The sequence below is a fragment of the Artemia sp. Qi Xiang Cuo genome, chromosome 2 (genome assembly GCF_049724085.1).
Source record: "Artemia sp. Qi Xiang Cuo chromosome 2, ASM4972408v1, whole genome shotgun sequence".
In the NCBI taxonomy this organism is placed as follows: domain Eukaryota; kingdom Metazoa; phylum Arthropoda; class Branchiopoda; order Anostraca; family Artemiidae; genus Artemia; species Artemia sp. Qi Xiang Cuo.
The window spans coordinates 93,772,632-93,799,056 of record NC_142795.1 but is presented as its reverse complement, the minus strand read 5'-3'; the positions used below and the strand labels follow the sequence as shown (position 1 = coordinate 93,799,056).

The following is a 26,425-nucleotide window of genomic DNA, read 5'->3' as shown; positions in this document are numbered from 1 at the left end:
CCCCCTGAAAACTCGTGCACCTGCAAAAAGGCGAAGAGGAAGTGTAAAAAGTACTTAGAGAAGAAGTACTAAGAAGGACATGGTACAAAACGGTCAGACGTAAAATATAATAAAACACGCAAAACAAAACAAAAATACAAACGTAAAAAACAAATTTAAAAAGCCACCTGAAAACACCTGCCACCTGCAAAAAGGCGAAAATATGCTTTTGTGTTTCCTTAAACATACAATTCTCCCAAATAGCTCGAGATCTAACACAAACAAGAACAAACAAAATTATTTATTTAACTTTAAAACCTGGACATTAGCTCGGAGCTGTACGAAAGAACTAAAAACTTATGCAGTCTATTTCCTGTTCAACAAAAATATTACTGTTCAACAAAAATATTCAGTAATTATTCTATCAAATTTATTTTGTTAGGTCAAATCTTTTAAAGCTTTCTAAAACAAACTTCGTTAGCGTCCACTCGGGTAATTTGCCCTCTGAGTATTCGCGATGAAACCTAAAATAAAATAAATGGAAATCAAAATATATAGAAAATTAGTGAACTATGATTTACAATACTAATGTCTGGGTATGTTATTCTCTTATTTAAAATTATTGGCTTAATAGTTAGTGGATGAAGCTTAATATCCATTATGAAGCATATGGCAAAATTATAATACACTGGAAATTGATTTCACAATGCAAACGAGCAATTTCAAGTTTACACAGTTTGAAGTAACTGGAATAATTTAGTGAAAAAAAATTCCAGTAATTCGGCTCAATTTGAGAAAAACATTAAATTCCAATTATGAGTTTCAGATATCTTAGATTTCTCGGATATTTATTAGATTTTTTTAATATAATATATACATATATATATATATATATATATATATATATATATATATATATATATATATATATATATATATATATATATATATATATATATATATATATATATATATATATATATATATATATATATATATATATATATATATATATATATATATACATATATAGCATAGAATGTAGTATATAATGATATACTATTTATTCTACAGCTGAATTATACCAGTATTTGTGAATTTACGACCAGTGGTTATAATTGTCAAGTTTGGAGCATCTTTGGTGCAAGGTGTGCTAAATAGTACAACACAAAATGGGCTTCTTTTGGGCTCTAAAGGATTTTAAGTGTAAGAGCTCAACTTTGAAAGTTTTCAAAAATGTGACTTGCCAAATTTTGGTCAAACAGAAAAAACATTCTTCTTTTCGTGGTTGCAGCAGTAGCCGCAACCTAGTAAAGGATGAATTTTGGTCAATAGTAACCCAAAATTAATTATTTGTTAACCAAATTAAATTGAAATAAAAAGTACACAATTAGAATCTCCATGGTCAAAAAACCTGTTAAGGAAACTAACAGTTCCCTAGCTTGAATAACAAGAGAAAATCTCTTTTTTACCCGGGAAGCAGTTACGTGGCCTCTTTTCTCCGTTTTTTTTTCCTCCTCTGCTGGCAGGGCACTGGAACATCATAAAAAGTTGTTTAAGGGTTTAATTTAGAGGGAATCGCTATATAGTGGCTTTTGTAATTCATAAAACACAATATTCAAAATAAAGCAAGTCTTTGGCAGAAAGCCACATTTTTGTATACAAGATGATAAATGGTTATTTAAAAGAAAAAACGAAAAACTGTACCTGATACTTAATAGGCTGGACGATTACCTGACAAGTTTAAGGTAGTTATACTAAAGTGTTACGTGTACATAAGAAGAGTTTCAACCTGACAAACCTCAATTAAAATTTGATCCCTTATAGATTAGAACAAAAATCGTGATTTTATTTCCGATAAAAACCTTAAAAAGAATCTTTAAGAATAAAATAATAACAAAATTTTGGACAAGTAATAAAATCTCAAAACAGTTACCTCATCCGAATATCATACAAAAGTAGTGCATCTTGCACCTCTTTGATTGAAACAGTAATTACATCAATGTCACAGTATCGCTTTTCTAAAAAGTAAATGAATGAATAAATATATAACTCCAAGTGAAGGTTCAAATCAGTTAAAACTGATGAAGTTTCAAGAATATGGATTTCCCGTAAGACAAATTCACATTTCATTTGGACCGAAGAAAAAATAGTAATTTAGACGTACCATCTAACAAGAGAGGTGATAGGGGATTTACCCTCTAAGATTGGCTAGAAGAACTCTTTGGCATTTTGAACCAAAAGCGTACTTTTTTAGTCACTAAACATCAGACCCATTTCCCCTAGGAAAATTCCTCCAATATCCTCCTTCAAGAATTACACTTTTGCAGCTACGGATCAGTCCATGACCCTGTGTCACTCAAAACTTATTTCGGCCAAAACCAGTTTTAGCATAATGGGTAAAACAGAAGAGTTTTTTTATTTTTTTTTATTCTACCTCCTATCCTCTCAGTGGCACCAATAATTCAAAACAAAAAACTATTTAAAGATTTACAAAGACTAAATGCTACCTACACTTCAAATTACTTAAAAATAGCAACCGAACAGGGATCTTCGCATTATTGTACTACTACCTCTAAACTACAATAAAAAGAGTTCTCTCCTGCAGAAAGGAAGTCCTCCCGCTAGAGGAAGTACCCGCTTACGACGGCCAAATTACACCATAAAAAAAGAACTTTCTTTAATTAGGCTCTTTTTTAGACTCTTTTATAAGTTTTGATTTTATCCGAATTTTGGATATTTTTTATGTGGTACATCAAACCTGATGCAATTGGTGGCAAAAAAAAGCGCTTTGAATGTTCTGTGAGGTTTTATTTAAATTCTGAAGTTTTAATATTCTTAACGTTTGAATAGTTAAGTTCTGAACGTTTGAATAGTCTGTTGTTTTTATTTAATTGGTTTAATAATATGTATTTTGGCTTTTTGTCTGCTCTAAATTTGTGTTAAAAGTTTGTATTTGTCATAGGTCACCTCAATCCAAATGCAGTTTCCAGTGTAGAGTTCGATGGTTTCATGCATACTACACGGCTACGATGGCTTCATACATACATACTTCATACATAGATTTGTGTTGAAAGTTTGTATTTGTCATAGGTCACCTCAATCCAAATGCATTTTCTAGTGTAGAGTTCGATGGTTTCATACATACTACATGGCTACGATGGCTTCATACATACATACTTCATACATAAATTTGTGTTGAAAGTTTGTATTTGTCATAGGTCACCTCAATCCAAATGCAGTTTCTAGTGTAGAGTTCGATGGTTTCATACATACTACATGGGTACGATGGCTTCATACATACATACTTCATACATAGATTTGTGTTGAAAGTATGTATCTGTCATAGGTCATCTCAATCCAAATGCAGTTTTTAGTGTAGAGTTCGATGACTTCATACATACTACATGGCTACGATGACTTCATACATACATACTTCATACATAGATTTGTGTTGAAAGTTTGTATTTGTCATAGGTCACCTCAATCCAAATGCAGTTTCTAGTGTAGAGTTCGATGGTTTCATACATACTACATGGCTACGATGGCTTCATACATACATACTTCATACATAGATTTGTGTTAAAAGTTTGTATCTGTCATAGGTCACCTCAATCCAAATGCAGTTTTTAGTGTAGAGTTCGATGGCTTCATACATTCTACATGGCTACGATGGCTTCATACATACATACTTCATACATAGATTTGTGTTGAAAGTTTGTATCTGTCATAGGTCACCTCAATCCAAATGCAGTTTTTAGTGTAGAGTTCGATGGCTTCATACATGCTACATGGCTACGATGGCTTCATACATACATACTTCATACATAGATTTGTGTTGAAAGTTTGTATCTGTCATAGGTCACCTCAATCCAAATGCAGTTTCTAGTGTAGAGTTCGATGGCTTCATACATACTACATGGCTACGATGGCCTCATACATAGATTTGTGTTGAAAGTTTGTATGTGTCATAGGCCATCTCAATCCAAATGCAGTTTTTAGTGTAGAGTTCGACGGCTTCATACATACTACATGGCTACGATGGCTTCATACATACATACTTCATACATAGATTTGTGTTGAAAGTTTGTAACTGTCATAGGTCACCTCAATCCAAATGCAGTTTTTAGTGTAGAGTTCGATGGCTTCATACATACTACATGGCTACGATGGCTTCATACATACATACTTCATGCATAGATTTATGTTGAAAGTTTGTATCTGTCATAGGTCACCTCAATCCAAATGCAGTTTTTAGTGTAGAGTTCGATGGCTTCATACATACTACATGGCTACGATGGCTTCATGCATACATACTTCATACATAAATTTGTGTTGAAAGTTTGTATGTGTCATAGGTCACCTCAATCCAAATGCAGTTTTTAGTGTAGAGTTCGACGGCTTCATACATACTACATGGCTACGATGGCTTCATACATACATACTTCATACATAGATTTGTGTTGAAAGTTTGTAACTGTCATAGGTCACCTCAATCCAAATGCAGTTTTTAGTGTAGAGTTCGATGGCTTCATACATACTACATGGCTACGATGGCTTCATGCATACATACTTCATACATAAATTTGTGTTGAAAGTTTGTATGTGTCATAGGTCACCTCAATCCAAATGCAGTTTTTAGTGTAGAGTTCGATGGCTTCATATATACTACACACCATGAGGTTTTAGTTTTTCCATTTATTTATTTCATTCTATTTATTATTAAAATTCAATTTATTTCTATGAATTTAATTTATAATACTGTTTCTATTTATTTACTTTCTGTTTCTACGAGTATTTACTTAATGGCTCCGTTTTCTTCTAATCCGTCAGTACTACCCGCGATTCCAAGATTCCAGTAGATTACTTTCAGCGTATCCACATGACATTCAGCAATGCAAAAAATAATCCGAAAATATCAAATTTCTTGAACAGTTGAAGGTCACTGAAAGTGTTTGGGCTTATATTTGCTTGAAATTTTATCTTTAATTATCTGACACATTTCAGTGAGAATGCATACCTTCAAGACTCCTTCTATTAGATGTTTAATAAACTGCTTTGCGTTGGCACAAACAAAGATCGAATGCCACGCTAATCAACTTGACAAGCTCATCAGTCGATGGTTCTAGTTTAGTAATTGGTACAAACGACTCGGGTCAGAACGGTTTGAGTCTTCGTTCTATGGCATATTGAATACTCGGTATCCTCTGAAATACAACCTGGTTTTAGGCAGCCTTACTCTCAAGCAGCATTCTACATCCTTATACTCTGTGGCTGGTGTTGGTGGTAGTGATGGCCTTTTTCTGCATATGCACTGGCCTCTTTGTTGCTTCTCATGCTCTGATTGCTAGGTAGGGGCAAGAAAAAAAAGTGTTTACTTTTGATGGAGCCTGAATAGAATCCTTCCAATCTGTGTTTGTTTTATATCTGGTAAATAAGATTTAACTGCTCAATTAGTTTGAGGGCAAGTTTGGAATCACTAAAGATTATGATTTTTATATTCACTGATTCTATCTTTTTCACGCACTTCAAGGCTTCAAAAATTACTGTGGTCTCAGCTGGGATAATGAAAGAAATATCTGGGAGCCTCGCGATGACATTGACACGTACTTAAGACATAGCAGCTAAAGCATCAGTTTTCCCATTTTGAAAGGTTCATCTGTAGAAATCTGTAGACGGCTGTCATAATTGTACAGTCTACCTTGATGAGTCTTTTGCATATTCGAATGATGACAGTCATCATTCGAATGATGTATCATAGAGTTTGCTTCGTCTTGCAATTAAATAAAAAAAAAGTTTTTTAACTGAAAGTAAGAAGCAACATTAAAATCCGGAACGAACCGAAATTATTCTGTGTATGAAGGGGTCGCCCCCTCCTCAATACCTTGCTCATCACGCTAAATTTCTAGCGCTTTTAAAAAAGCTATCTATTCTAACTAAACAGCCCTTTTAGGTTTTAGTGTTGCTCCTTATTTTTAGTTGAAAAAACTCAGTTTTTGTTTATTTAATTTCTGATCGTTTTTCAAATAATGCCGGTAAATCTGGCTCATCCTCTGTGAGAAATTCCCTCCCCTAACGGGAAACTCCTCCGTGAAACGTTCCTGTCGCGTAAAATTCCCCCCCCCCTTAAAATTCCTTTAGGACAATTCTTCGTGAGGAAGATTTATCGACAGTACTAAAAGGATTCAAAAATAATAAGGCTCCAGGTTCTGATAGTGTGGTAAATGGGTTTCTTAAATATGGTGGCTCTGACGTTAGAAATAAGTTACTGAAAATTTTGAATATATTTTTGAAAAAAGCGAAGTACCTAACGATTTTAGAAAAAAGCTTAGTTAAACCGCTGTATAAAAAAGGTGATAAGAGTGAGTGTGCTAATCATTCATCGACATATTAGTCTGGTCTCTGTAGGTAGCAAATTACTTAGTAATATGATACTTTTTAGACTGAGAGATGATGTAGATAAAGTTTTAAGAGAAGAACAGTGCGGTTTTAGAGAAGGCAGAGGAAGTGTCGACCAAATTTTCACTCTTAGGCTAATAATTGAGAAGTGCCTGAACTGTCAAACACCTTTAGTCCTCAGTTTTATAGATTATGAGCAAGTGCTCGATTCTGTTGATAGAACAGCTTTAGCAAAGGTCTTATCCTTGTATGGTATGCCAGACAAATACATTAAAGTGATTAGTGCTATGTACGAGATTAACACTGCTTCCGTTAAGGTAGAAAATGAGGTTAACGTCTGGTTTTGTATTAAATCAGGAGTTAAGCAGGGCTGTGTTCTATCCCTCTTTTTGTTTATATTGACCAAGGAATCAAATGGGGAGGAAAAGTCCCTTGGACTTAGATTATGCTGATGATTTAAGCATCCTAGATAAAAATGTGAGCAAAATGAATGATCTTCTAGAGGTTTTGCGAGTTCAGGGTGCTAGAATAGGTCTGAAAATTTATGTTAAGAAGACCAAGTCACTAAGGTTAGGAATAAGTGAAGATGAAAAAGTGACGTTGGATAATGAAAGATTGATAAGGTGGGCAGCTTCACTTACCTTGGTGGTATTATTAGTAAAGACGGTGGGAGCAGTAAAGATATTGAAAGTAAAATAGCTAAGGCTCAGGGTATTTTTTCACAGTTAAAAAAAAGTTTGGAAGAATAGGAAGATAAGTCTGCAAATCAAAGTTAGAATATTGGAAGCTAAAGTGATGAAAGTGGTCAAATATGGCTCTGAAGCATGGGCGCTCCGAAAAGCTGATGAAGATTTACTAGATGTTTTCCAGAGAAATTGCCTACAGATTGTTCTGGATACCTGGTTGACTGAACATATTTCAAACAGTAAGTGTACGAAAAATGCGATTCAATCCCGCTTTCTAAGGTTATAATGAAAGAAAGGTTGAGATGGCTAGGGCACGTTCTGCGGATGAAAGACGACAGATTGTCGAAGATTGTCCTTTTCGTCCAATCGTTTAGGGCTAAACGGAAAGCAGTTCGTCCTCGTTTGGGGTGGGAGGATCTCATAAAGAAAGATTTAAAGGAAATGAGAACTTCCTGGGAGGGTTCAAAGAGGGAGGCTTTGAATAGATAGGGGTGGAGGAGGAGCGTGCGTAGCTGTGTTGGCCTCAGGCGGCTTGATGCTGCGGTGATTTCTTAGCAGTAGTAGTAGTTGCAAATCCAATTCTGAGCGCACACAAATACGAATTTTTGCATCCAGTAATAGTTAATAACCTAGAAATGCGATATTTGCAGCTGTGTGGGACTTCTATTTTTATTCGAGTCTAAATGTCTACTTCTCTTTGACTGTAAGTTTTGAAAACAAAATTTTAATGATTTGAATTGGATCTCAAGCCATTTTTTCAAATTTTAGGAGCATTTTATTAATTCCTCAAAACGTCATAAATCAAGATTCGGAAACATGCGAGCCTAAACCGATTTTTTTTACACAAATAAAATTTACCCAAGACACAAATCAAACAAAACAAATAAGAAAAAAAATATTCTTCTTCCCTTCGACCATTTGCTAGAGCATAGTCCAAAATAGTTCCTTTCTGAAATCGATTTTTATGTTTTGATATCTAATATCGATGTTTCACCCGATATATCGATATCGAATAACGCCTTACAAAAACTACTGACAGTTTAATTTAATACTCCGTGAGTGGTTACAGGTTTCCTTCTATCACTCACTGCCTTTTTTGCCTCACTGACCTGACCTTAAATACGGTTTTAATTTCTGGTTACTACGGGTCGGGGTTCGTCTTTTACCAGGTTGCAGCTACCTCTGCCCCCATGATTCAAGGTTCGATATTTTTTTAAACACATAACATGAACAAACAAAAATATTCAAATAGAGCAAACAGTTAGTTAAGCACGAATCGACAAAAATTATCACTGTCTACTCTAAAAATTGTGCTTCTTGTCTGCTTTTCTTTGATTGCAGGTTTTGGGAATAAAATTCGAATGGTTTGGACAGCATTTAAATATAGTTGTTTGTGTTTTTTTTTTTTTTAAATTTAAAAAAGCATTTTAAAATTCCTTAAGCCGTTATAAATTGGTATTTTGAAAAGGTGCGAGACTAAACCATCCTTGGGCTGTCATTTGTGTTGTAGATTTATGTGTGGAAGTTTCACTTATATAACATAGTTTGTCCTGCTTCACCAAAGACAACTGCCCTGTGGAGGAGGAGGGGACGGAAATAGGTCCCCTATCTCCTAAGTGCCCCAACTGCCCTGTGGAGGACGGAGGAGTTGGAGGAGAGGACGTAGGAGGAGGAGACGAAGGTCTTTAAGACCTTCGTAGTTGATAATTCACCCTGGATTCACAAATATTCCATTTCCTGATGAACTATGTTCAATTTTCCAAATTACCATCCAAGCTCATGAATCGTAAATTCTCTCATAAATCGGACATTTAACTCACACCTAAATTACAAATCAGCTAAAAAATGGATACTAAAAAACTGATTTTGACCATAAGAAAACCCACAGATTGCATACTCCCATACGTCTACCACCTTGGCACAGAAATTCACCTATAGTTAAAAAATACAAAATTGCAGACCCAGAACTAGCTATCTCTCGAGTTATTGGAAAACACAATAGAAAAGTAGCTGGTCATGAGCTAGGCCCTCTTCTAGTGCAATAGCTTCGTCTGATGTTATTTATTTCTATATATTTATGTATGAATATGTTGATGTTGTATGTGGGAATTTGCTTTTGCTTTGTTTGACTTTGTTCTTATTTCGTCATTGGATTAGCTTCGTTTTGATTTTGTTCTTATTTGATTTTTATTGGTTTTGTCGATATTTGTCTCGTACTATTCTTTTCTTTTTTTTCTCTTTTTCTTTCTTTTTTTTCCTTGTTTTTTCATATTTTGCTCCGTCCTTTTCAAGTTTTTGTAGACGTTTCCTCAATTAATAAATAAATATAAGAAAGGTCTAACTCTTTTAACTTCAATAAAAGAAATACCTTTAATTTTGGTTTGATTCTTCTTTTCCTTGATTGTAGGTTTTGACAACAAACAGAGACTTGAATTTGATTTTAACCCTTTTTAAATTTAAAACAAATTTTAAATTCTTAACACGTTAAGTGATTAGAGTTTTGGAAAGATACAAGTCTGAAACGATAAAGGTTAGTGTCCAGAAAGCGGAAGGAGCCGAGTAAATACTTCAAAAGACCTTTCCAAGGCAATGGTTTAGACCCGGGATCGATTCTTAGAATATTTACTCATGCATTTTCTTTTGAAGAACTTGGAAACAGTACCTACTGTTTTGAAATTTTTCTTGTCTAAACTAGGATGAAAATAGGAGTAAAGTAAGAGGGTCTGTAATCCCTATCGTGTTGACATGAACTTTTGAGGCTGATTTTTTTATTACTACAATTCGCAAATAACAGAACAATAATTCGAGTCTGATTGCTGGATTGCGTCATTTTGCAAAAAAAAACTGTATATATGTGAACCCAGGGTAACTTGTTTTTTATTTCTTGCAGACACAGAGGGGGCTGGGTTTGACATTAGTATTATCATTCAAAACTTTATCAATTTTAGAGTAGTTTTTTTTGTGAGCGTATGTTTGAAAATAGAAATTCCAATTATCACTTAATAGAAATGAGAAAACTTTTAATTTTACCAACTATAGTCTGCAAATCTATTTTTCTGATCCTCATTCCTTGAATATCTTCAATCTGCAACGGCAATCCCTCAACTGCTCTTAAGTCCCATTTAGAAACTTCTTCCTTGAATTTATTTAAGGCTTCTCTTGTAAAAAGGCCAGTCAATTCATTAAGATCATTCTTTTTTATGTACTGTGTGACTCCTGCCAGAGCCTGGAACATAAGTTAAATAATTCTAAATTGCGAAACGGTGAATGAAACGATAGTATAGGGTAAAGACCGACGATTCGACAGTTTTTGTAAAAAAAAGCTGTTTTTCTACTCCAGAAGTCCTAATTTAAAGACTTTTGGTTTGAAAAGGGTTTCAGTATGTAGGAAAAACATCTAGGAATCTAACTGTTTGATGAGAAGTTTGAAGTTTTATCAGAAAAGGGTACACAACTCCGATTTTCCAATATTAGAGTATTTTCATCTACAAATTCAACACAACAAAAAAAATGACCTGTTTTCGACACAAGTCGGAACCCAACTTGACACGTGTCAAAATACTTCGGGAATGCTTGTGGGCTGAACCTGGTTTAATTCGAAACATATATTATTGTTTCTTTGTTTTTCAGCTTCATTTAATGAATAAAAGTATAAAACACTATTCAAAAAGTAGAAGTGATAAAACTAACAAAATTGTTTCAAGTATGTAGTATTTAGTATAACAAAATTGGTTTAACAAATTTTAATAAATAGAAATAAATACAAATAGTATTAGTATAACAAAATTGTTTCACTAGCATTTCGGAAGGGGTATGGTTTAGGAATACAGGAGTGGATTTCAAGAAATTTAAGAAGTTTATTGCCATTATATTTGATTTAGTGGATTTTATTTTCATATGCATATTCTTAGCTTCATCCAAAACATTGGTTACGATTTTTTTTGGGGGGAGGGGGGGAGGAGGGTACTTTTGATATTTCCATGGCATGGTTCTAAGCGTTTACCCTCCCCCCCCAGAAAATAATATTTTCCAAATTAAAAAAAAATTACTTTCATTGATAAGTGCTGAGGAAAGGGAAAAACGACTTCCATGTGAACCTCAGCAATTTTTGGCAGTAGCGGGAATTCATAAATTCGAAACCTATATTTTCGTCAGTGAACCCTGGAATTTCGAAACCAATTATTTCTCATTTGTTTTACATGTTCAGTGAAGTTTTGACAGAATCATTTATATTTCGACAGGGCCTGTTGCTGTCTGTCGAAAATTTCGACAAGGTTACTACAAGATATTCGCAAAAGAAATAATAAATCAATTTGTAGAAGCCATTGTCTAGAGTTGAATTTGACTGAAGGAACATTTTTAGTGCGCCTGGTATTCCACTTTCAGATAAAATCAGATGTATCTTGATGCATTGGTGCTAATCCCAATTTTTTTTTGCAATAAATAACCAGGTAACAGCGGTTTGAACATTGCATACCTCAAAAATTATCGGGAGCTCCTTTCTTGTTGAAAACAGGATACTGACTGAATTAAATGTCCTTTTCTTATCTGGGTGTACCAGATATTGTGTCAACGTTTTCTGTTGTTGAAATACAAAAACAGCTTCTAGAGATGGTACTCCAAGTCATGACTAAGCAGAGTTATTCCGTTTTGATGGAAAATTTCGACAGGGTTTTCAAAATTGCACTGTCGAATCATTGGTACCTTTACCCTATTTTAATAGCAAGATTTGTGTTACTGAATAGCCTAGTACAACCTGTTGGCATAGGGTCCTGGATCTGGAGAAAAAACCCATAGTTGTTTTGTTTTTTTGCCTTTTTGAATGAACAAAATACTAATGAACCATGTAATTTACTTCATTAACAACTCCAACTTCACTCACCAAGATGTATAAAGAAAACTTGGGACATTCAAAATATAATAAATAGGCTACCCTAATCTTGATCCCTTATTTGACACTCATTCTTATTGGTCATACAGGGCTGGATCTAAATCTAACCTTTTAGAAAATGGGTCTAAATTTGGCATTCTATGTACACTGACTTAGATGGTTCAGTAGAATATAGTGTACTTTATCTGAGGGGTGGGGGCAGAATTTCACTAGCATAAAGAGGGGAGGGGCGTTAAACCTGACCTTCACTTTTCATTTCAAGATACCACCAATCGTGCTTTAACTCTTGGAAGCTGTATTTCTTCTGAATTTTGAGTTAAGTAAAAGCATCTATACCAGCGTTTATTGCTTTAACACAAAATTCTGGCATTTTTCTAAAAACAACAGCATTAACCTTTTCAAGCAAATAAACACGAGGCAAAAGATCTTCCTAAAAATAAATTCATAATTTTATCTTGAAAGCCTAAATTTAACACTAAGTTTCCTCATGAGGCCATAGTCCAAAACAGGGTAAGTATATCCAAATATAGAATGTATTAAAGATCCAATAATATGTAAAACATGTAATTTTAAGAAATTAAGTTTGGACATTAACTTCTGTATCCCAAAAAACAGTTAGTCTGCTTGGTGGTGCTAAGAATGAGTCTGGTCTATGGAAGACTAGACAGAATTTGATGTCAAGGACACTAGCACAAGAAATACACTGGTGAATAAGGTTACAAAAAGACAACTTAACTTTTAAAACTCTTTCACATGTTGACCAATGTTCTGCGTTACGCAGTTATCTATCTCCTGTTTCACTGCTTTCGGCTGGGAGTGCAATGCGTGGTTGGGCCATCCGACACTTCCCGTATATTTCCCCAGGATTTTTCCAGGTACATATTTAGAGCTGGGTCGGCTCTAGCATTGACCCCTGTTCCAAACCAAAAAACCAGCGACAAGAGGACCCGAACGTATGTCCTCATGATTTCAAGTCTAGCATGCTAGACTTGAAATCAAGGAGGCACACTTGTGCCTCTATAAAGAGGCGACCCACCACAATGTTAAGCGATTTCAGGTCCTAGAGGTCGCAGAGAGACGGCGGTGATCGAATTTTGTAGCCCAAGCTCAAACTAAGAAACTTGCAAAATTTCATCCTCCTCCGACTTTTTCTTCATGGGGTAAACTGGGCCGGAATTTTCGACCCTCCTACCACAGCCCCCCTTTAATGTTGTCCGATTGGGCTGAAATTTAGAGGTTAAGCTTTCCTAGGGCCCGGGAGCTTATCCTCGAAATTTCAGCTCAATCCGATCACTCTTTCCCTGTTTTCAAAAAACCAAATATAGCCACTTAAAATTCATCATTTTTTTTTTCTTAGCCACGCCTACAGGCCACAGTTGGCAACTGATCCGGGTGAATGAGGACTCATTCAAAGCAGAATTCGACCTGTTAGGGCCTTTTGATATTTTCATACCGAAAAAATTATCCCCCGAATTTACATTTACGAAAAACCTCGTTTTCCTATAATAGCCCATGTTAATTTTTCCCACCACAACCCCCCTTTAACGTTGTCTGATCGGGCTGAAATTTAGAGGATCAGCTTTCCTGGGGCCTGGGAGCTTATCCTCAAAATGTCAGCTCGATCTGATCACTCCTTCCCTGTTTTTCAAAAACCAAATATCAAGTTTCGTGGGAATTTGCTTGCGTCGAAAATAGCTTCCATTTACTAAAAAACAATTACAATTGTGTCTGTTTAGTCCAGCGGTTGATACTCCAGACTGTCAGGCGGAAAACCCGGATTCGATTCACCGTCAGAGCAAATTTTTTATATGCTGAATTTAAACTTAAAAAAGAAACTCAGTTTCTTTTTTAAATTATTTGAAAAAAATTACGTTTTCTAAAGAGTTAAAGAGGCTGAGTTACAAGGTCGACCCTTAAAACGTACAGGGATTAGGAGGCACAGTTGGGGGGCTGTTAAAGAGGCTGAGTCACAAGTTCGAACCTTAAAACGTACAGGGATTAGGAGGCACCCTGTACGACGTGATTTGAGTATTCAGTAATTCAAAGCCTTAACACAAGAATGTTGAAGAGCGGGGGGTTTGGGGGCGGCAGCCCCCCAGCTTTAACTCCTGACACGATCAGCTAACAGTTAGTCAAGCAATAATAAGTACTAAACTGTACAAAAACGTGCAGAAATTATTTGAAAAAAACTACGTTTTCTAAAGAGTTAAAGAGGCTGAGTTACAAGGTCGAACCTTAAAACGTACAGGGATTAGAGGCATAGTTGGGGGGCTGCCGCCCCCCAAACCCCCGCTTTCGCAGCCTTTAAATAAAAAAAGTTTTTTAAACTAAAAGTAAGGAGCGACATTAAATCTTAGAACGAACAGAAATTATTCCGTATATGAAAGGGGCTGTGCCCTCCTCAACGCCTCGCTCTTTACGCTAAAGTTTGACTTTCTCACAACTCTTTTTTTAAACAATAAAAACTTTAGCGTAAAGAGCGAGGCGTTCAGGAGGGCACAGCCCCTTTCATATACGGAATAATTTCTGTTCGTTCTAAGATTTAATGTCGCTCCTTACTTTCAGTTTAAAAAACTTTTTTTTTATTTAAAGGCTGCGAAAGCGGGGGTTTGGGGGCGGCAGCCCTCAACTGTGCCTCCCAATCCCTGTACGTTTTAAGGTTCGACCTTGTAACTCAGCCTCTTTAACTCTTTAGAAAACGTAGTTTTTTTCAAATAATATAAGCAAATGACAACAAAAAGACAAGCTATCATTTAGAAACATAATTGTCAGAGTCTTGGGATTGACAACAATTGACTTTCGTGTGGATTGAGGCAACATAATTAGACATTTAGTTTTAGTTGTCCGTTATACTGTCCTTAGTATTTGTCTAAAAACTTCTAATATAAAAATAGTCAATCATCAATAAATGTTTCATATATATGGAAGGTTGTAAGCTATTAGGTCAACCATCATTGGGAGAAGGAGGGCGAAAAGAAAGCCTTGGGGACTTGTGAGGAAATAGGCAAATGACCTGAGAAAATATTTATGGATTGAGTCATACAGGATGAAACGAAACTTTCCGTTCAATCAAGAATAGGAATAAAAGCAAACAAAATGGGCCAACAGATATGGTAAATAAATTATGCTTTGTGGTAATTATGGGTTGTGTGTGCAACTCAACCCTGCTTAGGTATACTTCCATTCAACTAAACCCAATTCATATCAACCCCTGTGAAACTGAATCCCTATCGAATTCAATCGCACTTAACTCAATCCTTGTTTAGATCGACCCCTGAGCACCATTAACTTCATTTAATTCAACCCCTGTTTTACTTAACACTTATTCACATTGGCCTAGGAATAAAGTTAAACTAGCCCTTATTAGAAGTTAAAAATTTGCTTTTTGCTGTTCTTGCAGTTTGCAGTTTATATTTCGATGCCCTAAACCTAAGGTGGGACCTAATGTTTTAATAATTTTACAGGGTTAAGATTTTAATTGAAAGTAAGGTTTTTGTGGCGAAAATTTTCGCGGTCCGATTCCTTGGAATTTGGCTTATGCTTTTAGTTTAATTTAGCTGACGTTGCATTCGCCGCATTTGACATCCCATTCTGTATATCCCCCTCCAAACTCAAAACCCTAGCTGCGCCCCGAATAACAATCACTACTGTTTAAATTCAATTCAATTTATTTATAACATGGCAAAACAAAAAAGGGCGTAAGTCCCCTAATGACAGAGTACATAAGAGAAATAAAAGAAAAAAGACAAGAAAACCGAACAAAAATAAGTAGTTTTTACAATCATAATTATCATAGACATAATCACAAATCATATATCATAATCACAAGATAAGAAATAAATCAAAAGACATAAAAAAATGTGTCCCGGCTCCCCTAATGACTGAATGAAGTCCTAACCTATCTACGTTTTTTTGGTATTATTTGGCATTATGAAACAACTGACGATGAAAAGTAAGTACAAATAAAATAGCAGAAACCAAAATAACCATTAAGGTTTTTTTTCTTTTTTTTTAACATATGTTTAAGGTTTGTTTGACATGGGTTGTGGTTTACTCAGTACTAGATTGCAGCTATTGCTACTGTCATGAAGTCCAAGTCTGTTCAGGCCCTGGGCACAAAAATTGTGTAAATAGTATAACATTAAAGTAACAGGAAAGAAAATACTTACATAATAATGTGGGTCAACTTTTATCAATTCTGACAAAAAGGACTGGGTTACATTTTCAAGTTACATTGTTGATTTAAGGAGGGTTTAGTTAAACAAGGTTAATTTGAGGGCTGCGTTCAATGAAGGCTGAGCTGCATGGTCGTTACGTTAAACGGGGGTCGAGTTGAACAAAGACTGAGTCAGATGAGTTGAGTAGAAAAAGGTTGAGTTAAACAAGGGCTCAGTTTCGTAGGAGCCCCAGGACCTGTCTGAAAATCAATAGAAGCAAGAGACTGAGATATTTTACCCTCTTATTTGTTCACTATATATAGCACTTTTTATGGGCTTAGTTAGGGGAGAAAGGGTTACCATTCCTCCCTTTTATAAAAAAAAATAAAATTAAAAAAAACAAGTGTCAAGTTCTGACAGAAGATCATAAACCTCTACACAGCATGGAAAAAATAGGCCTATATAGCCACAGCATTCGCACAGGATTCTGACTAATGGATAATTCTTCTGGGCTTGGTATGTTTTGACAGGAGTTTTGGGGCTGAAAAACCTCTTCCTAGCCGATTTATCTATTATGGGCTGCCTCCCCGTAGTAGCATAATATTTGTAGGCATAAATATATAATAAGTAGGAGGTAATAGGCTTGAGATTGTCTGTGCAGGATTTCAACTCTTGTTGATGGAAGAGCACCGCCAAGTGTTGAAAACCATGTTGTGACCAAGATGGGCCCAGGATTGTACAAAGGATTGAAGATTTAAGGAGGTCCCAGGGACTTCTTGCTGCCCGGTTCTAAACCAGCTTAAGCACTTCGGTGAAGACGGTGAAGACTATCCGGGATCATTGCTTTTAATGAGGCGAAAATAATTTCAATGATTTAAAGAACATGAAAATTGAAACATGGAACGTTACGACGTTAAAAAATGACTATCGCATCGACATTTTGACTGATGAATTCAGACGATTCGAATCGGATTTATTAGGGGTTTCAGAAACTCATATCCCACGGGTAGGAAGTATGAAATTAGGTAATATAGAATTTGTTTACTCAGGCAGGAAGGATGGGGTATATAGACAGGAAGTAGGGCTCATGATGAATAAGGAAGCTGCCAAATCTTGTTTAGGCTGGGAAGATATTAATAATAGAATACTAATTGCTCTTTTTATGACTAAAAAGTTCAGGGTATCAGTTATAGTAATAAATGCCCCTGTAGAGCCGAACGACGGATATACTAGTGACTCAGATGAATTTTACTTACAGTTACAGGAGCAAATAGACAGGGTCCCAGGTAGAAATAGGGATAGATGGTACCCTAGCCTAAGTAAATTTGGTGTAGGAAAAGAAAACAGTAATGGATACAGACTTTTGCAATTTTGTAGGTATAACAATCTAGTTATACCCAATACAGTGTTTGGTCATAAAATGGCTCATAAGTTAACATGGCATTCACGTGATGGTAAGACAGAAAACCTTATTGATTATGTTATTGTAAACCGAAGACTGGCAGGATCAATACAAGATACTAGGGTATATATGAGTGCCATTATCAATGTTAAAAGTAAAGATCGCCATCTAGCAGTGTCAAGGGTTCATTTAAAGCTGAAATATCGGAAGGGTAACTACCTCCCGGGAACTTATGATGTTGGTAGACTCCAGGATAAGAATTTGAGAGAAACTTTCAAGGAACAGTTGAGTACTAAACTTGAGAGTTTAAAATTTAATAATGTGGAAGATGATTGGAACAATTTTAGAAAAATAATTTGTGAAGTTGCTGAAGATGTCTTAGGGAAGAAAGCTAGAACTGCAGCTAAGAATATTAGTGAAAAAGCTTTATGTTTGATAGAAAGGAGAAAGGACTTGTACAAGAATTACCTTAGTAATTGATCATATGAAAACAAAAGGAATGTAAAGAAAGTGGAGAAAGCATTAAAATATGAACTAAGGAGGTGTGAAGTGGAGGTCATGGATAAAATTGCCGAGGATCTGGAAGATGCAGCTAGACGGCATAATAGTAAAATACTGTACTGGCATGTTAATAAATTGAGAGGGAGTAGTCACTGCGGACTTGGCCCATTTAAAGACAGGAATGGGGCCGCAATTAGCGATAAGGAAAAAACTAAAGAGAGATGGGCCGAACATTTTGAGAATTTGCTTAACCGAGATAGAGTTGAAAGAAGAGATATAGAAGAAAATGAAAAATTTTGTGAACCTTGGATGTGAAGGAATATTTGTTTTGTGAGGAGGAATTAAAGACAGCACTAAAAGGACTAAAAAATAATAAGGCTCCAGGCGGTGATAGGGTGGTAAATGAGTTTCTTAAATATGATGGCTCTGAAGTTAGAAACAAGTTACTGAAGATTATGAATATAATTTTTCGAAAAGGGGGAAGTACCTAACGATTTTAGGAAAACCTTAATTAAGGCACTTTATAAGAAAGGTGATAAGAGTGAGTGTGGTAACTATCGAGGGATTAGTCTGGTCTCTGTAGGTAGAACATCACTTAGTAATATGATACTTTTTAGACTGAGAGATGCCGTAGACAAAGTTTTAAGAGAAGAACAGTGCGGTTTTAGAAAAGGTACAGGATGTGTCGACCAAATTTTCACTTTTAGATTAATAATTGAAAAGTCCCTGGGTTTTCAAACACCTTGGGTCCTCAGTTTTATAGATTATGAGCTTGCGTTCGATTCTGTTGATAGGAGAGCTTTAGTAAAGGTTTAATTCTTGTATGGTATACCAGACAAATACATTAAAGTGATTAGTGCTATGTACGAGAATAACACTGCTGCGGTTAAGGTAGGAAATGAGGTTAGCAGCTGGTTTTGCATTAAATCAGGAGTTAAGCAGGGTTGTGTTCTATCCCCCTTTATATGGATTATTTTGATGGACTTTGTCTTAAGGAGCACAGGATGCTTCAGTTAAACCTGTCATTTCATGTCTAAATTCAAAGATTTTTGCATAAAGGAATCCATTGCCTACAAACTCTTAGACATTAAGAGAAAAGAATTGTAAAAACAGTCAATTTCAATATCCTGGATAAAATAAAGAAGTTTCCTACAAAGTTGTCAAGTCAAGCAAGAGCTTTTATTTTAATTTTAAAAAGCATAGGCCTTAAAGGCTCATTTTCCCAAAACTTTCCAATTCTAAAAAATAGAGAGGGTATGTACAGGATTAAGTACATTGGTAAACTAGAGCATTCAAGCTAAGCCCAGTCTAGTTACTACATTTGAGCCTTGCACCACACAAGCATCAGGAAGAGGTGGAGGTAGAAGCTTGAAACAGCTTCCTGGGCTACAACTTTAGTATATATATATATCACCAAAAATTCCTGCAATGTTAACAAAAAATCACTTTAAAAAATTGAGCTACCATTTATGTCTCCTGCCTTACTAAAAGTTATCTGTATTACCATTTACATTCCATGTGCAAGTAAAAAGTAGTATGCTACTAAACTGAATATTTCTGTAAGCTTGAAATACACTTTCAATTATTAAAATAGAAAACTCAAAATACAAGTTCTAATATTCTGATCCAATCCATATTCTTTGCAAACATAACTGAAAACAGGAGGAGGCAGGAGGCTCCACAAATAACAGTTCATTACTTCTAGCAAACACATTAATTCATTTAATATAGGCACAAATGCAAAAAAGCCACTTGCATGACTTTACTTTTCATAAGTTAATATGCAGCTCAAATTAGGAAATCAGAAGGCATTCTTGAGTTCCTAATTTAGTGCAAGTAAGAGATTTTACAAAGTCTTTCTAGCTACTACCTAGTCTCTCCTCTACTTGTTAGCCTTGAAAGTTCTCATGAAAATAGGAGCTAACTTAAAAAAAAATCAATATTGGCTTAGGATTTAGCTCAGATCCAGGAAATTGTATTGCCGAAGCCTATAGATATAAAAAAAAACGACTCAAATCGCACCAAAAGGGAAAAAAGCAACAACAACAACAGGAAAGGTAGAATATACATTTTCAAAGAATCTTTAACCATAACAAGTGGTGGCAAAAACCAGGCTTTAGTGAGAAGAATGTTGAGGATTGTGTATGATCTTTTTTCAACATATGTTTAGCATTATGAAGATTGAACTGCAAATTAAAAACTATACCAAAGCCCCAAATTGGATCCATTTGATGGCTCTCCATATACCATATAATATACCATATAAATGGTATAAAAACTATACCAAAGCCCCAAATTGGATCCATTCTCTACAAAGAAATAGTGAAGAGAGGAGTTCTCAATTTGGCACTCCTTCTCCTCCTGGGGTCAAATCCTAGACAGATGGATGTCATGCCACAGATGTTTGTTACAAAAATCCACTAATCCCAACTAAAATTTAATTTGTGTACTCTCTTGGTTTTGTTCATTTCTCAAGCTTGCACATCCTTTTTCCCTGTATCACTGCTCTTGGAGTGCAAATGTCCTGATTTTATGACCCTACTCCTTTCAGAGTCACTTGATGTATATTTGGATGCCATATTTTATTTTGGCAAAAAATCAACTGATCCCTTAAAATCTTTGTTTCCATGATTTCTGGGATGTCCCAAACATCTCTGCTCTTTGATTGCCAGCCTTCTTCCAAGTTATTTTTAACTTAATGAGTTATATTTAAAAGATTTTACAGATAATATTTTACACACTTAACTGTGGCTCTTCATTAAATTAATTAATATCATTAAATTAATATTAATTAATATAAGCTTCTTTATATAAAAAGGTTACTAGGTTTCTTGAACTAAAAAGAGATACCTATTAATGGCCTAGGGCCACATCCAGCCCTTTCAGGAGAAGACTGGGATGTCATTGTTGCAGTAATGACAATTAAATTGAGAAATATTGTTGAATTGGGAATGGAATGGTTTGATACTTTTGTTATTGTGATAATTCTCATTAATTTAATGAGCTATTTTAACTTTAATGTGCTATTTATGTTCAAATTATATAAAGTGCACAACAAATATTAAACATGGGTTGATAAACATAGACTCTTTTTTAACTCAGAATGTGGCAATTCCACCAGGTAGTATGCTGCGAAAAGTGGAATGAACTATATATTTATCCCATGAAAAAATTTCCAAAAAAAGAAACACTAGAAACAGTGAAAGTTGAAAAACTTGTAACTGAGGAGCTTTCCCAATTACATGCTGGCATCCAGATGTTAAACACAATTGCAAATATTTTCAACTTAAAACCAAATGTTTAGCTACTAACAACATTTAATCAATACAAGATAAAATGTCTAACTGTAGCTACAAAATGTCTAACTTGTATAATAGTGTTCCAATATATTTCTCAAACTTTACGCTTTGCCTGGAGCTATTTTCTCTAGTCATTGCTCAGCAAACTAAAAGTAAAATTGCTCTTATACACAATTTGTTAGCATGATGGGGTGTGATGCATATCAGAGTAAAATGCCAATATTGGTCACAGATTGTACACCAAATTTGCTTGGAAATAAGCCACTAATAGACTTTAAAATATGTTGAGGTAAAAATATGGATTGTCTGTCTCCAATTTTAATTTATTCATGTCATTGGGTCTACAAAGAAAAATTTGAACATGATTTTTGCAGCTAATTTTGACAGTAGAATATTCATAATCAGAATGATGAATAATTTCTCATGAGGCACATTATGATAAAGAAAAAGCTGCATGTGACTCGAAGCTACAGGTTGTCAATAGTACCAACCGAATAGCCCGCCTGCTGTGAATTAGAAGAAGAAGAAGAATTGTCAACTGTTGCCAAAAGCTATACACCAAACTTCTAAAGAAAACACAATAATACAAGAGAATCTTGCTTTATAATATGCAGAACATGTTGCATGTCTTGTATTTTCCATGTTACCTCCCCTTCAATTCATTGTGGCACTCTTTGTCAGAGTTTGGAGTGAACCCTTCTGTCATACATGTACTTAAATTTTGGTATAGTAATTCGTTTCTTTGTTGAAAATCTGGTACAGGGTACTACAGTAATATACCAGTTCAATCTGGAGTACAACAGGGTGGGGTGCTACCACCTTATCTATTTAATGCTTGCATTCACAATGTGCTGTTAGGAATCAAGCCTTCGTATTTTTATAATTATCTGATGTGTCTTATATTGCGTATGCGGACGACCTGCTAGTTTTAAGCCGAACCAAGTCTATTTTGGCATTATAGGTGCAACGTATTTCTATGATGTTTTGGGATGCTGGTCTGTTTTTGAATTTTGATAAATGCGAATATTTAGTTTTCAATTACGAATCATCTGTTCATTATTTGTCCCGTGGATCCTCAGTAATTCGCAATGTTGCAAGTATACGGTGGTTAGGAATTAGTACTTGTTCTACACTCACTTTTTTACGACTTCAAGTTTTGAGAGATGTTGAAGAAAATTTCAAGATCGGATTTGCAAAAATTGTACCTAACTGTGGAAAATATTCACGTCGAACTTTAGCTAAAATGTATTCCACATATTGTGACCATTCTGTCTTGTTTTTAAGTGGAATGTATTTGTTATTGAATAAGAATGGTTTGCGCCAGATTCGTATCGCTTATTTTAGATATTGTACATTTTTATTGTACCTTCCCACTTCATATCGTAATACACATATTATTGAGAAGTATGGTGCTACAAACATTATCCAATCATTTGAATTGCTTAGTAATAATTTGACAAAAAAATTCCTTTGTGCCCCTAGGTCCAAACCATATTACTAACCATGTGTTTTTGTCAGTGATTAAGGTTTGAGTTGGCTTTGTTTCTGTATACTTGTTTTTTTTTTTTTCCTTTTTAGTGTGCTTTACTCCGCTTGTTTTGTATAAAAGTGGGTTATAAATAAAATATTATTATTATTGTATTTTGCAATATTTTAAAACTGTCTGAGATAATTTGTATTCATTTATTTTTTTTTTATCTAAATGTTTGTATCTCTCTCAATCTCACAAATAACAGTACAATTCTAGACAAACTACTATTTGCTATCTTGGAAAGGGGTTAGGTTAGGAAAATTATACTTTCAGCCATGAATCCAGGCTAAAAAAAAGTACTCTGGGAAGGTTTTGTCAAGTTACTATGTTAACCCTTTTCTTGTTTCTAGGTCTGAGATATTTGCCTGCTTGACATTAGAATTTTGACAAAACAACATATACCTTATACCTTAATTTTCAGTTTTTCTTTTTCTCTGGTTTTAGTCTTGGAAACATTATTCCTGTTATTTGAGAAGAATTTTCAGTCATATCAATGGTTTTCCAAAATTTAGGAAATGTATTTGCAGAAATAAAAATGAAGACCACACTGCCTTTCCATCATAAACAACAAAATACAAATAGAACAATAGGGAAATTTTTTCTATAAGGCAGTGGAATGCATACTGTAAATGAAAATTTTGACCATATATCCAGGGCCCGTCCTCAGCAAAAAAAATGAAAAAATATAAAAGAAAATTACATTAAAATACGATCATTAAAACAAAAATCTTTTTAAAACAATCCTAGGATCATTGTTTAAGGGAAATTCAACCAGGACTGGTATATCAAGTGAGGTGAAAAAAGGAAATTCAGTCGAGTGAAATTAAAGTAGTTAAAAACAAGCTTTCAATGCTAATCTGGCCTTTTTGGCAGCTAGCCTCAAAGATCTTTCCATAACAGGTTCAGTGGTATTGTTTACTGGTTTTGTAATATAATTTGTTAGATTTTTTTTTATTAAAGTTCTATATAAGGCATTTAGTGAGTACTCCCCCAAAAAAGCAGTGGGATTAAGCATAGCATATATTAAATATGCAACCTAACCTACCTTTTCCCCCCTAAATCTAAAAAAAAACAAAGTTTAAATATAGTTTCTGGAGTGAGAAACCCTTGTTTATGCTGCATCAGACATCTAACTACCAGGTGATGGCTATCTGATTTTTGGTTTTCTTGCTGTGTGTTACCTGGCTAATAGAACAAGTGCCAGGGAATTTTCTTCAAAACTTACCTTTTGGAAATTTTGTTGGAAACTTCCCTTTTGCTTTCCTTTACTTTCAATGACTAAAATACAAAAATATATATACTTTCCTTTCCAAACCTTTCTGTGAAACTTTGAAACTTCTGTTTTGAAGAAACTTCTCATTTTGGAAGTTTTGTTGGAGTTTCTTGGAAGTATTTTGTTGTTTATGTATTTGCAAATTTTTGAAACTCTATAAAATGGGATTGAGCAAAGTTATGAAGGTGGAAACACTTTTCCTGTACTTCATTTAAGCAGAAGATCTATTTTGCAAAATTTCCCTTTTATAACATAAATTTTTTTAAAGGTATCAAAGGTCTGTGCCCTCTAGAGGGAGAAGGAGTAGAGGTAGGCACTTCATAATACCTTCTCCAGACATACTTTAATTGTTAGATCCATCCCTGTAAGTTTCATTTTCTTAACCTAACCCCTATCCAAGATAGCAAAAGGTAGCTTTTCTAGAATTTTCAAGAAAACTGAAGAACAAATATAGATAGTGTAGGACTAGGCTAAGAAATTTCAAATACAGAGAACAGGTAATAGGCTATTTTCTCATAGAAAAATTAAAAGTTTTCAAAACTCCAAAGAAAACAGAACTAAAACTATTAATACAATTAAATAAAAAAATTTCTACAAATTATTATGTAAGATCAGTTGGACAAACATATGATTCAAAATTTAGATAACAAAGACAATCTGCTTAATAGAAACAGACAATGTTGCAAATTGTAAAGAAGGAATACCATTTGTCTTACTGAGTTCATTTAATTTTTCATATATTCTAAGCCCATAAGGGGTTACATTATCAGAAAAGAAAATATGATTTCTAGAAAGAACATAAAAAAGGATTTTTAAAGTGTTCTTATGTTGTTATTAGCCTCTTTCCCTATGGAACGTCACTAAAATTAAATATCATAAGAAAGCTTTCTGGTAAATTCATTGAAGTACCAGGCTAAAAAATTTAAAGATAATACAGCCTAGGCTATTCACCTGTTTGGAGCCTTCTTTGAATAGCTCTATACTGAACTCTTTATCCCATTTATTTTGGAGCAGCTTTGCATCTAATTTGACAGAAATCCATTCAAAAGGGTTTTGGAATAGGAAAACAGGGTATTTATTAGCAAACGTCGAAGAGGAATTACTAAATTTTCTAATAAAAATTTTACAAGACATTGCACGTTTTAATAAATTAAAGTGTTCGCGAAAAAAGCCCATCTATAAAGCTGATCTATTTTAACGGACTATCAGTAAATCTACTCTATCAGCTGAAAATTTTACGGATAAACGCCAATAAAATCAGCCAATAGCTTTTATCAAATTTTCGAATTCCTTTGTAATTTACGCGAGCTTCTAAGAAGAAGTATATATCACAGTGACTTAGAATTTGAAAATAAAGTCGAATTGAACTCTGTAATTCTAAATATAGCGGCATATCTTTAAAAATGGCCTATTTTCTTTCGATAGAATTCAAATTAATTATAATCTTATGTCAGTTAAAAATAAATTTACTAAGTTTTGTAGCAATTTAAACTTTTTTTTAAATTATGTTTAAATCAAGAATTTGTGGAGAGGTTTATGGAAAGCACCTTTTCCTATGCTGTGTTGAAATTGAAAAACTGTATTCTTGTAGGTTCATTCGTAGATCTTTTCCGGTTGTCACTTAAACGGTAAGTTAGGACAGTTTTAAATAGTTTCACAACGCAACCAACAATGTCACATGTGATTTTACAAGATTAAAAAAAAAATGCGTAAAAAAATGTTTCTTTTGTTTTTATTTTTTGTGCGCCTGTTCTTAAAATATTTCAAGTTTTTTTTTAATTAATTCCGTCTGTGCATTAAATTCTAGCAAATTTGCGAAATGAATATTGTTAGGATTGTAAATGTATTTCTCAAGCATAATTCTTAAGTCACTAAAAGGAACAACTTCTTGAAATATTGTCCTAAGAAAACTTACCCCTGAGAAATTGGATTGAAAATGTTTCTGCATTAAATACTTACTATAAGTTAAGCCCTTTCAGCCTTCACACCCTCATCCCCTCCCTCCTCCCGTATCCAAAATCTGGTCAGGGGTTTCCAGACTGTATGATTGAAGCACTTAAAGCTGATGGAGCTTGGGACCGTGATCCCTTTAAAAACCTTTCCTCACAAACAATTCGTGGTAACAAACAATAATTGAAAAGCCAACTTTGTCACTGCTATTCACCAACTATTGAAAACTTCTTGTGTAAGAAAATATTATTTTTTTTTAGAAAATGGCGAAGATGCTCTCTTAAAAAGGGGTCTGCACTTGATGAAAATTGCTCCAGGTAATTCAACTTGCTTGAGAACCCAATGTTATTTGGCTCA

General features: G+C 34.5%; 1 protein-coding gene across 1 annotated transcript; it reads right to left on the bottom strand.

Annotated features, from left to right (window-relative positions):
* Positions 1 to 265: 265 nt before the first annotated feature.
* Positions 266 to 25,259, bottom strand: LOC148955826 (m-AAA protease-interacting protein 1, mitochondrial-like). Its single transcript, XM_089108365.1, has 4 exons — positions 25,070 to 25,259; positions 10,095 to 10,290; positions 1,916 to 2,000; positions 266 to 503 (listed from the first exon to the last, which is right to left on the bottom strand). Exons 1-4 carry the CDS (start codon positions 25,250 to 25,252, stop codon positions 410 to 412), a joined length of 558 nt encoding a protein of 185 aa, XP_088964491.1. The 5' UTR covers positions 25,253 to 25,259; the 3' UTR covers positions 266 to 409.
* Positions 25,260 to 26,425: the final 1,166 nt, after the last annotated feature.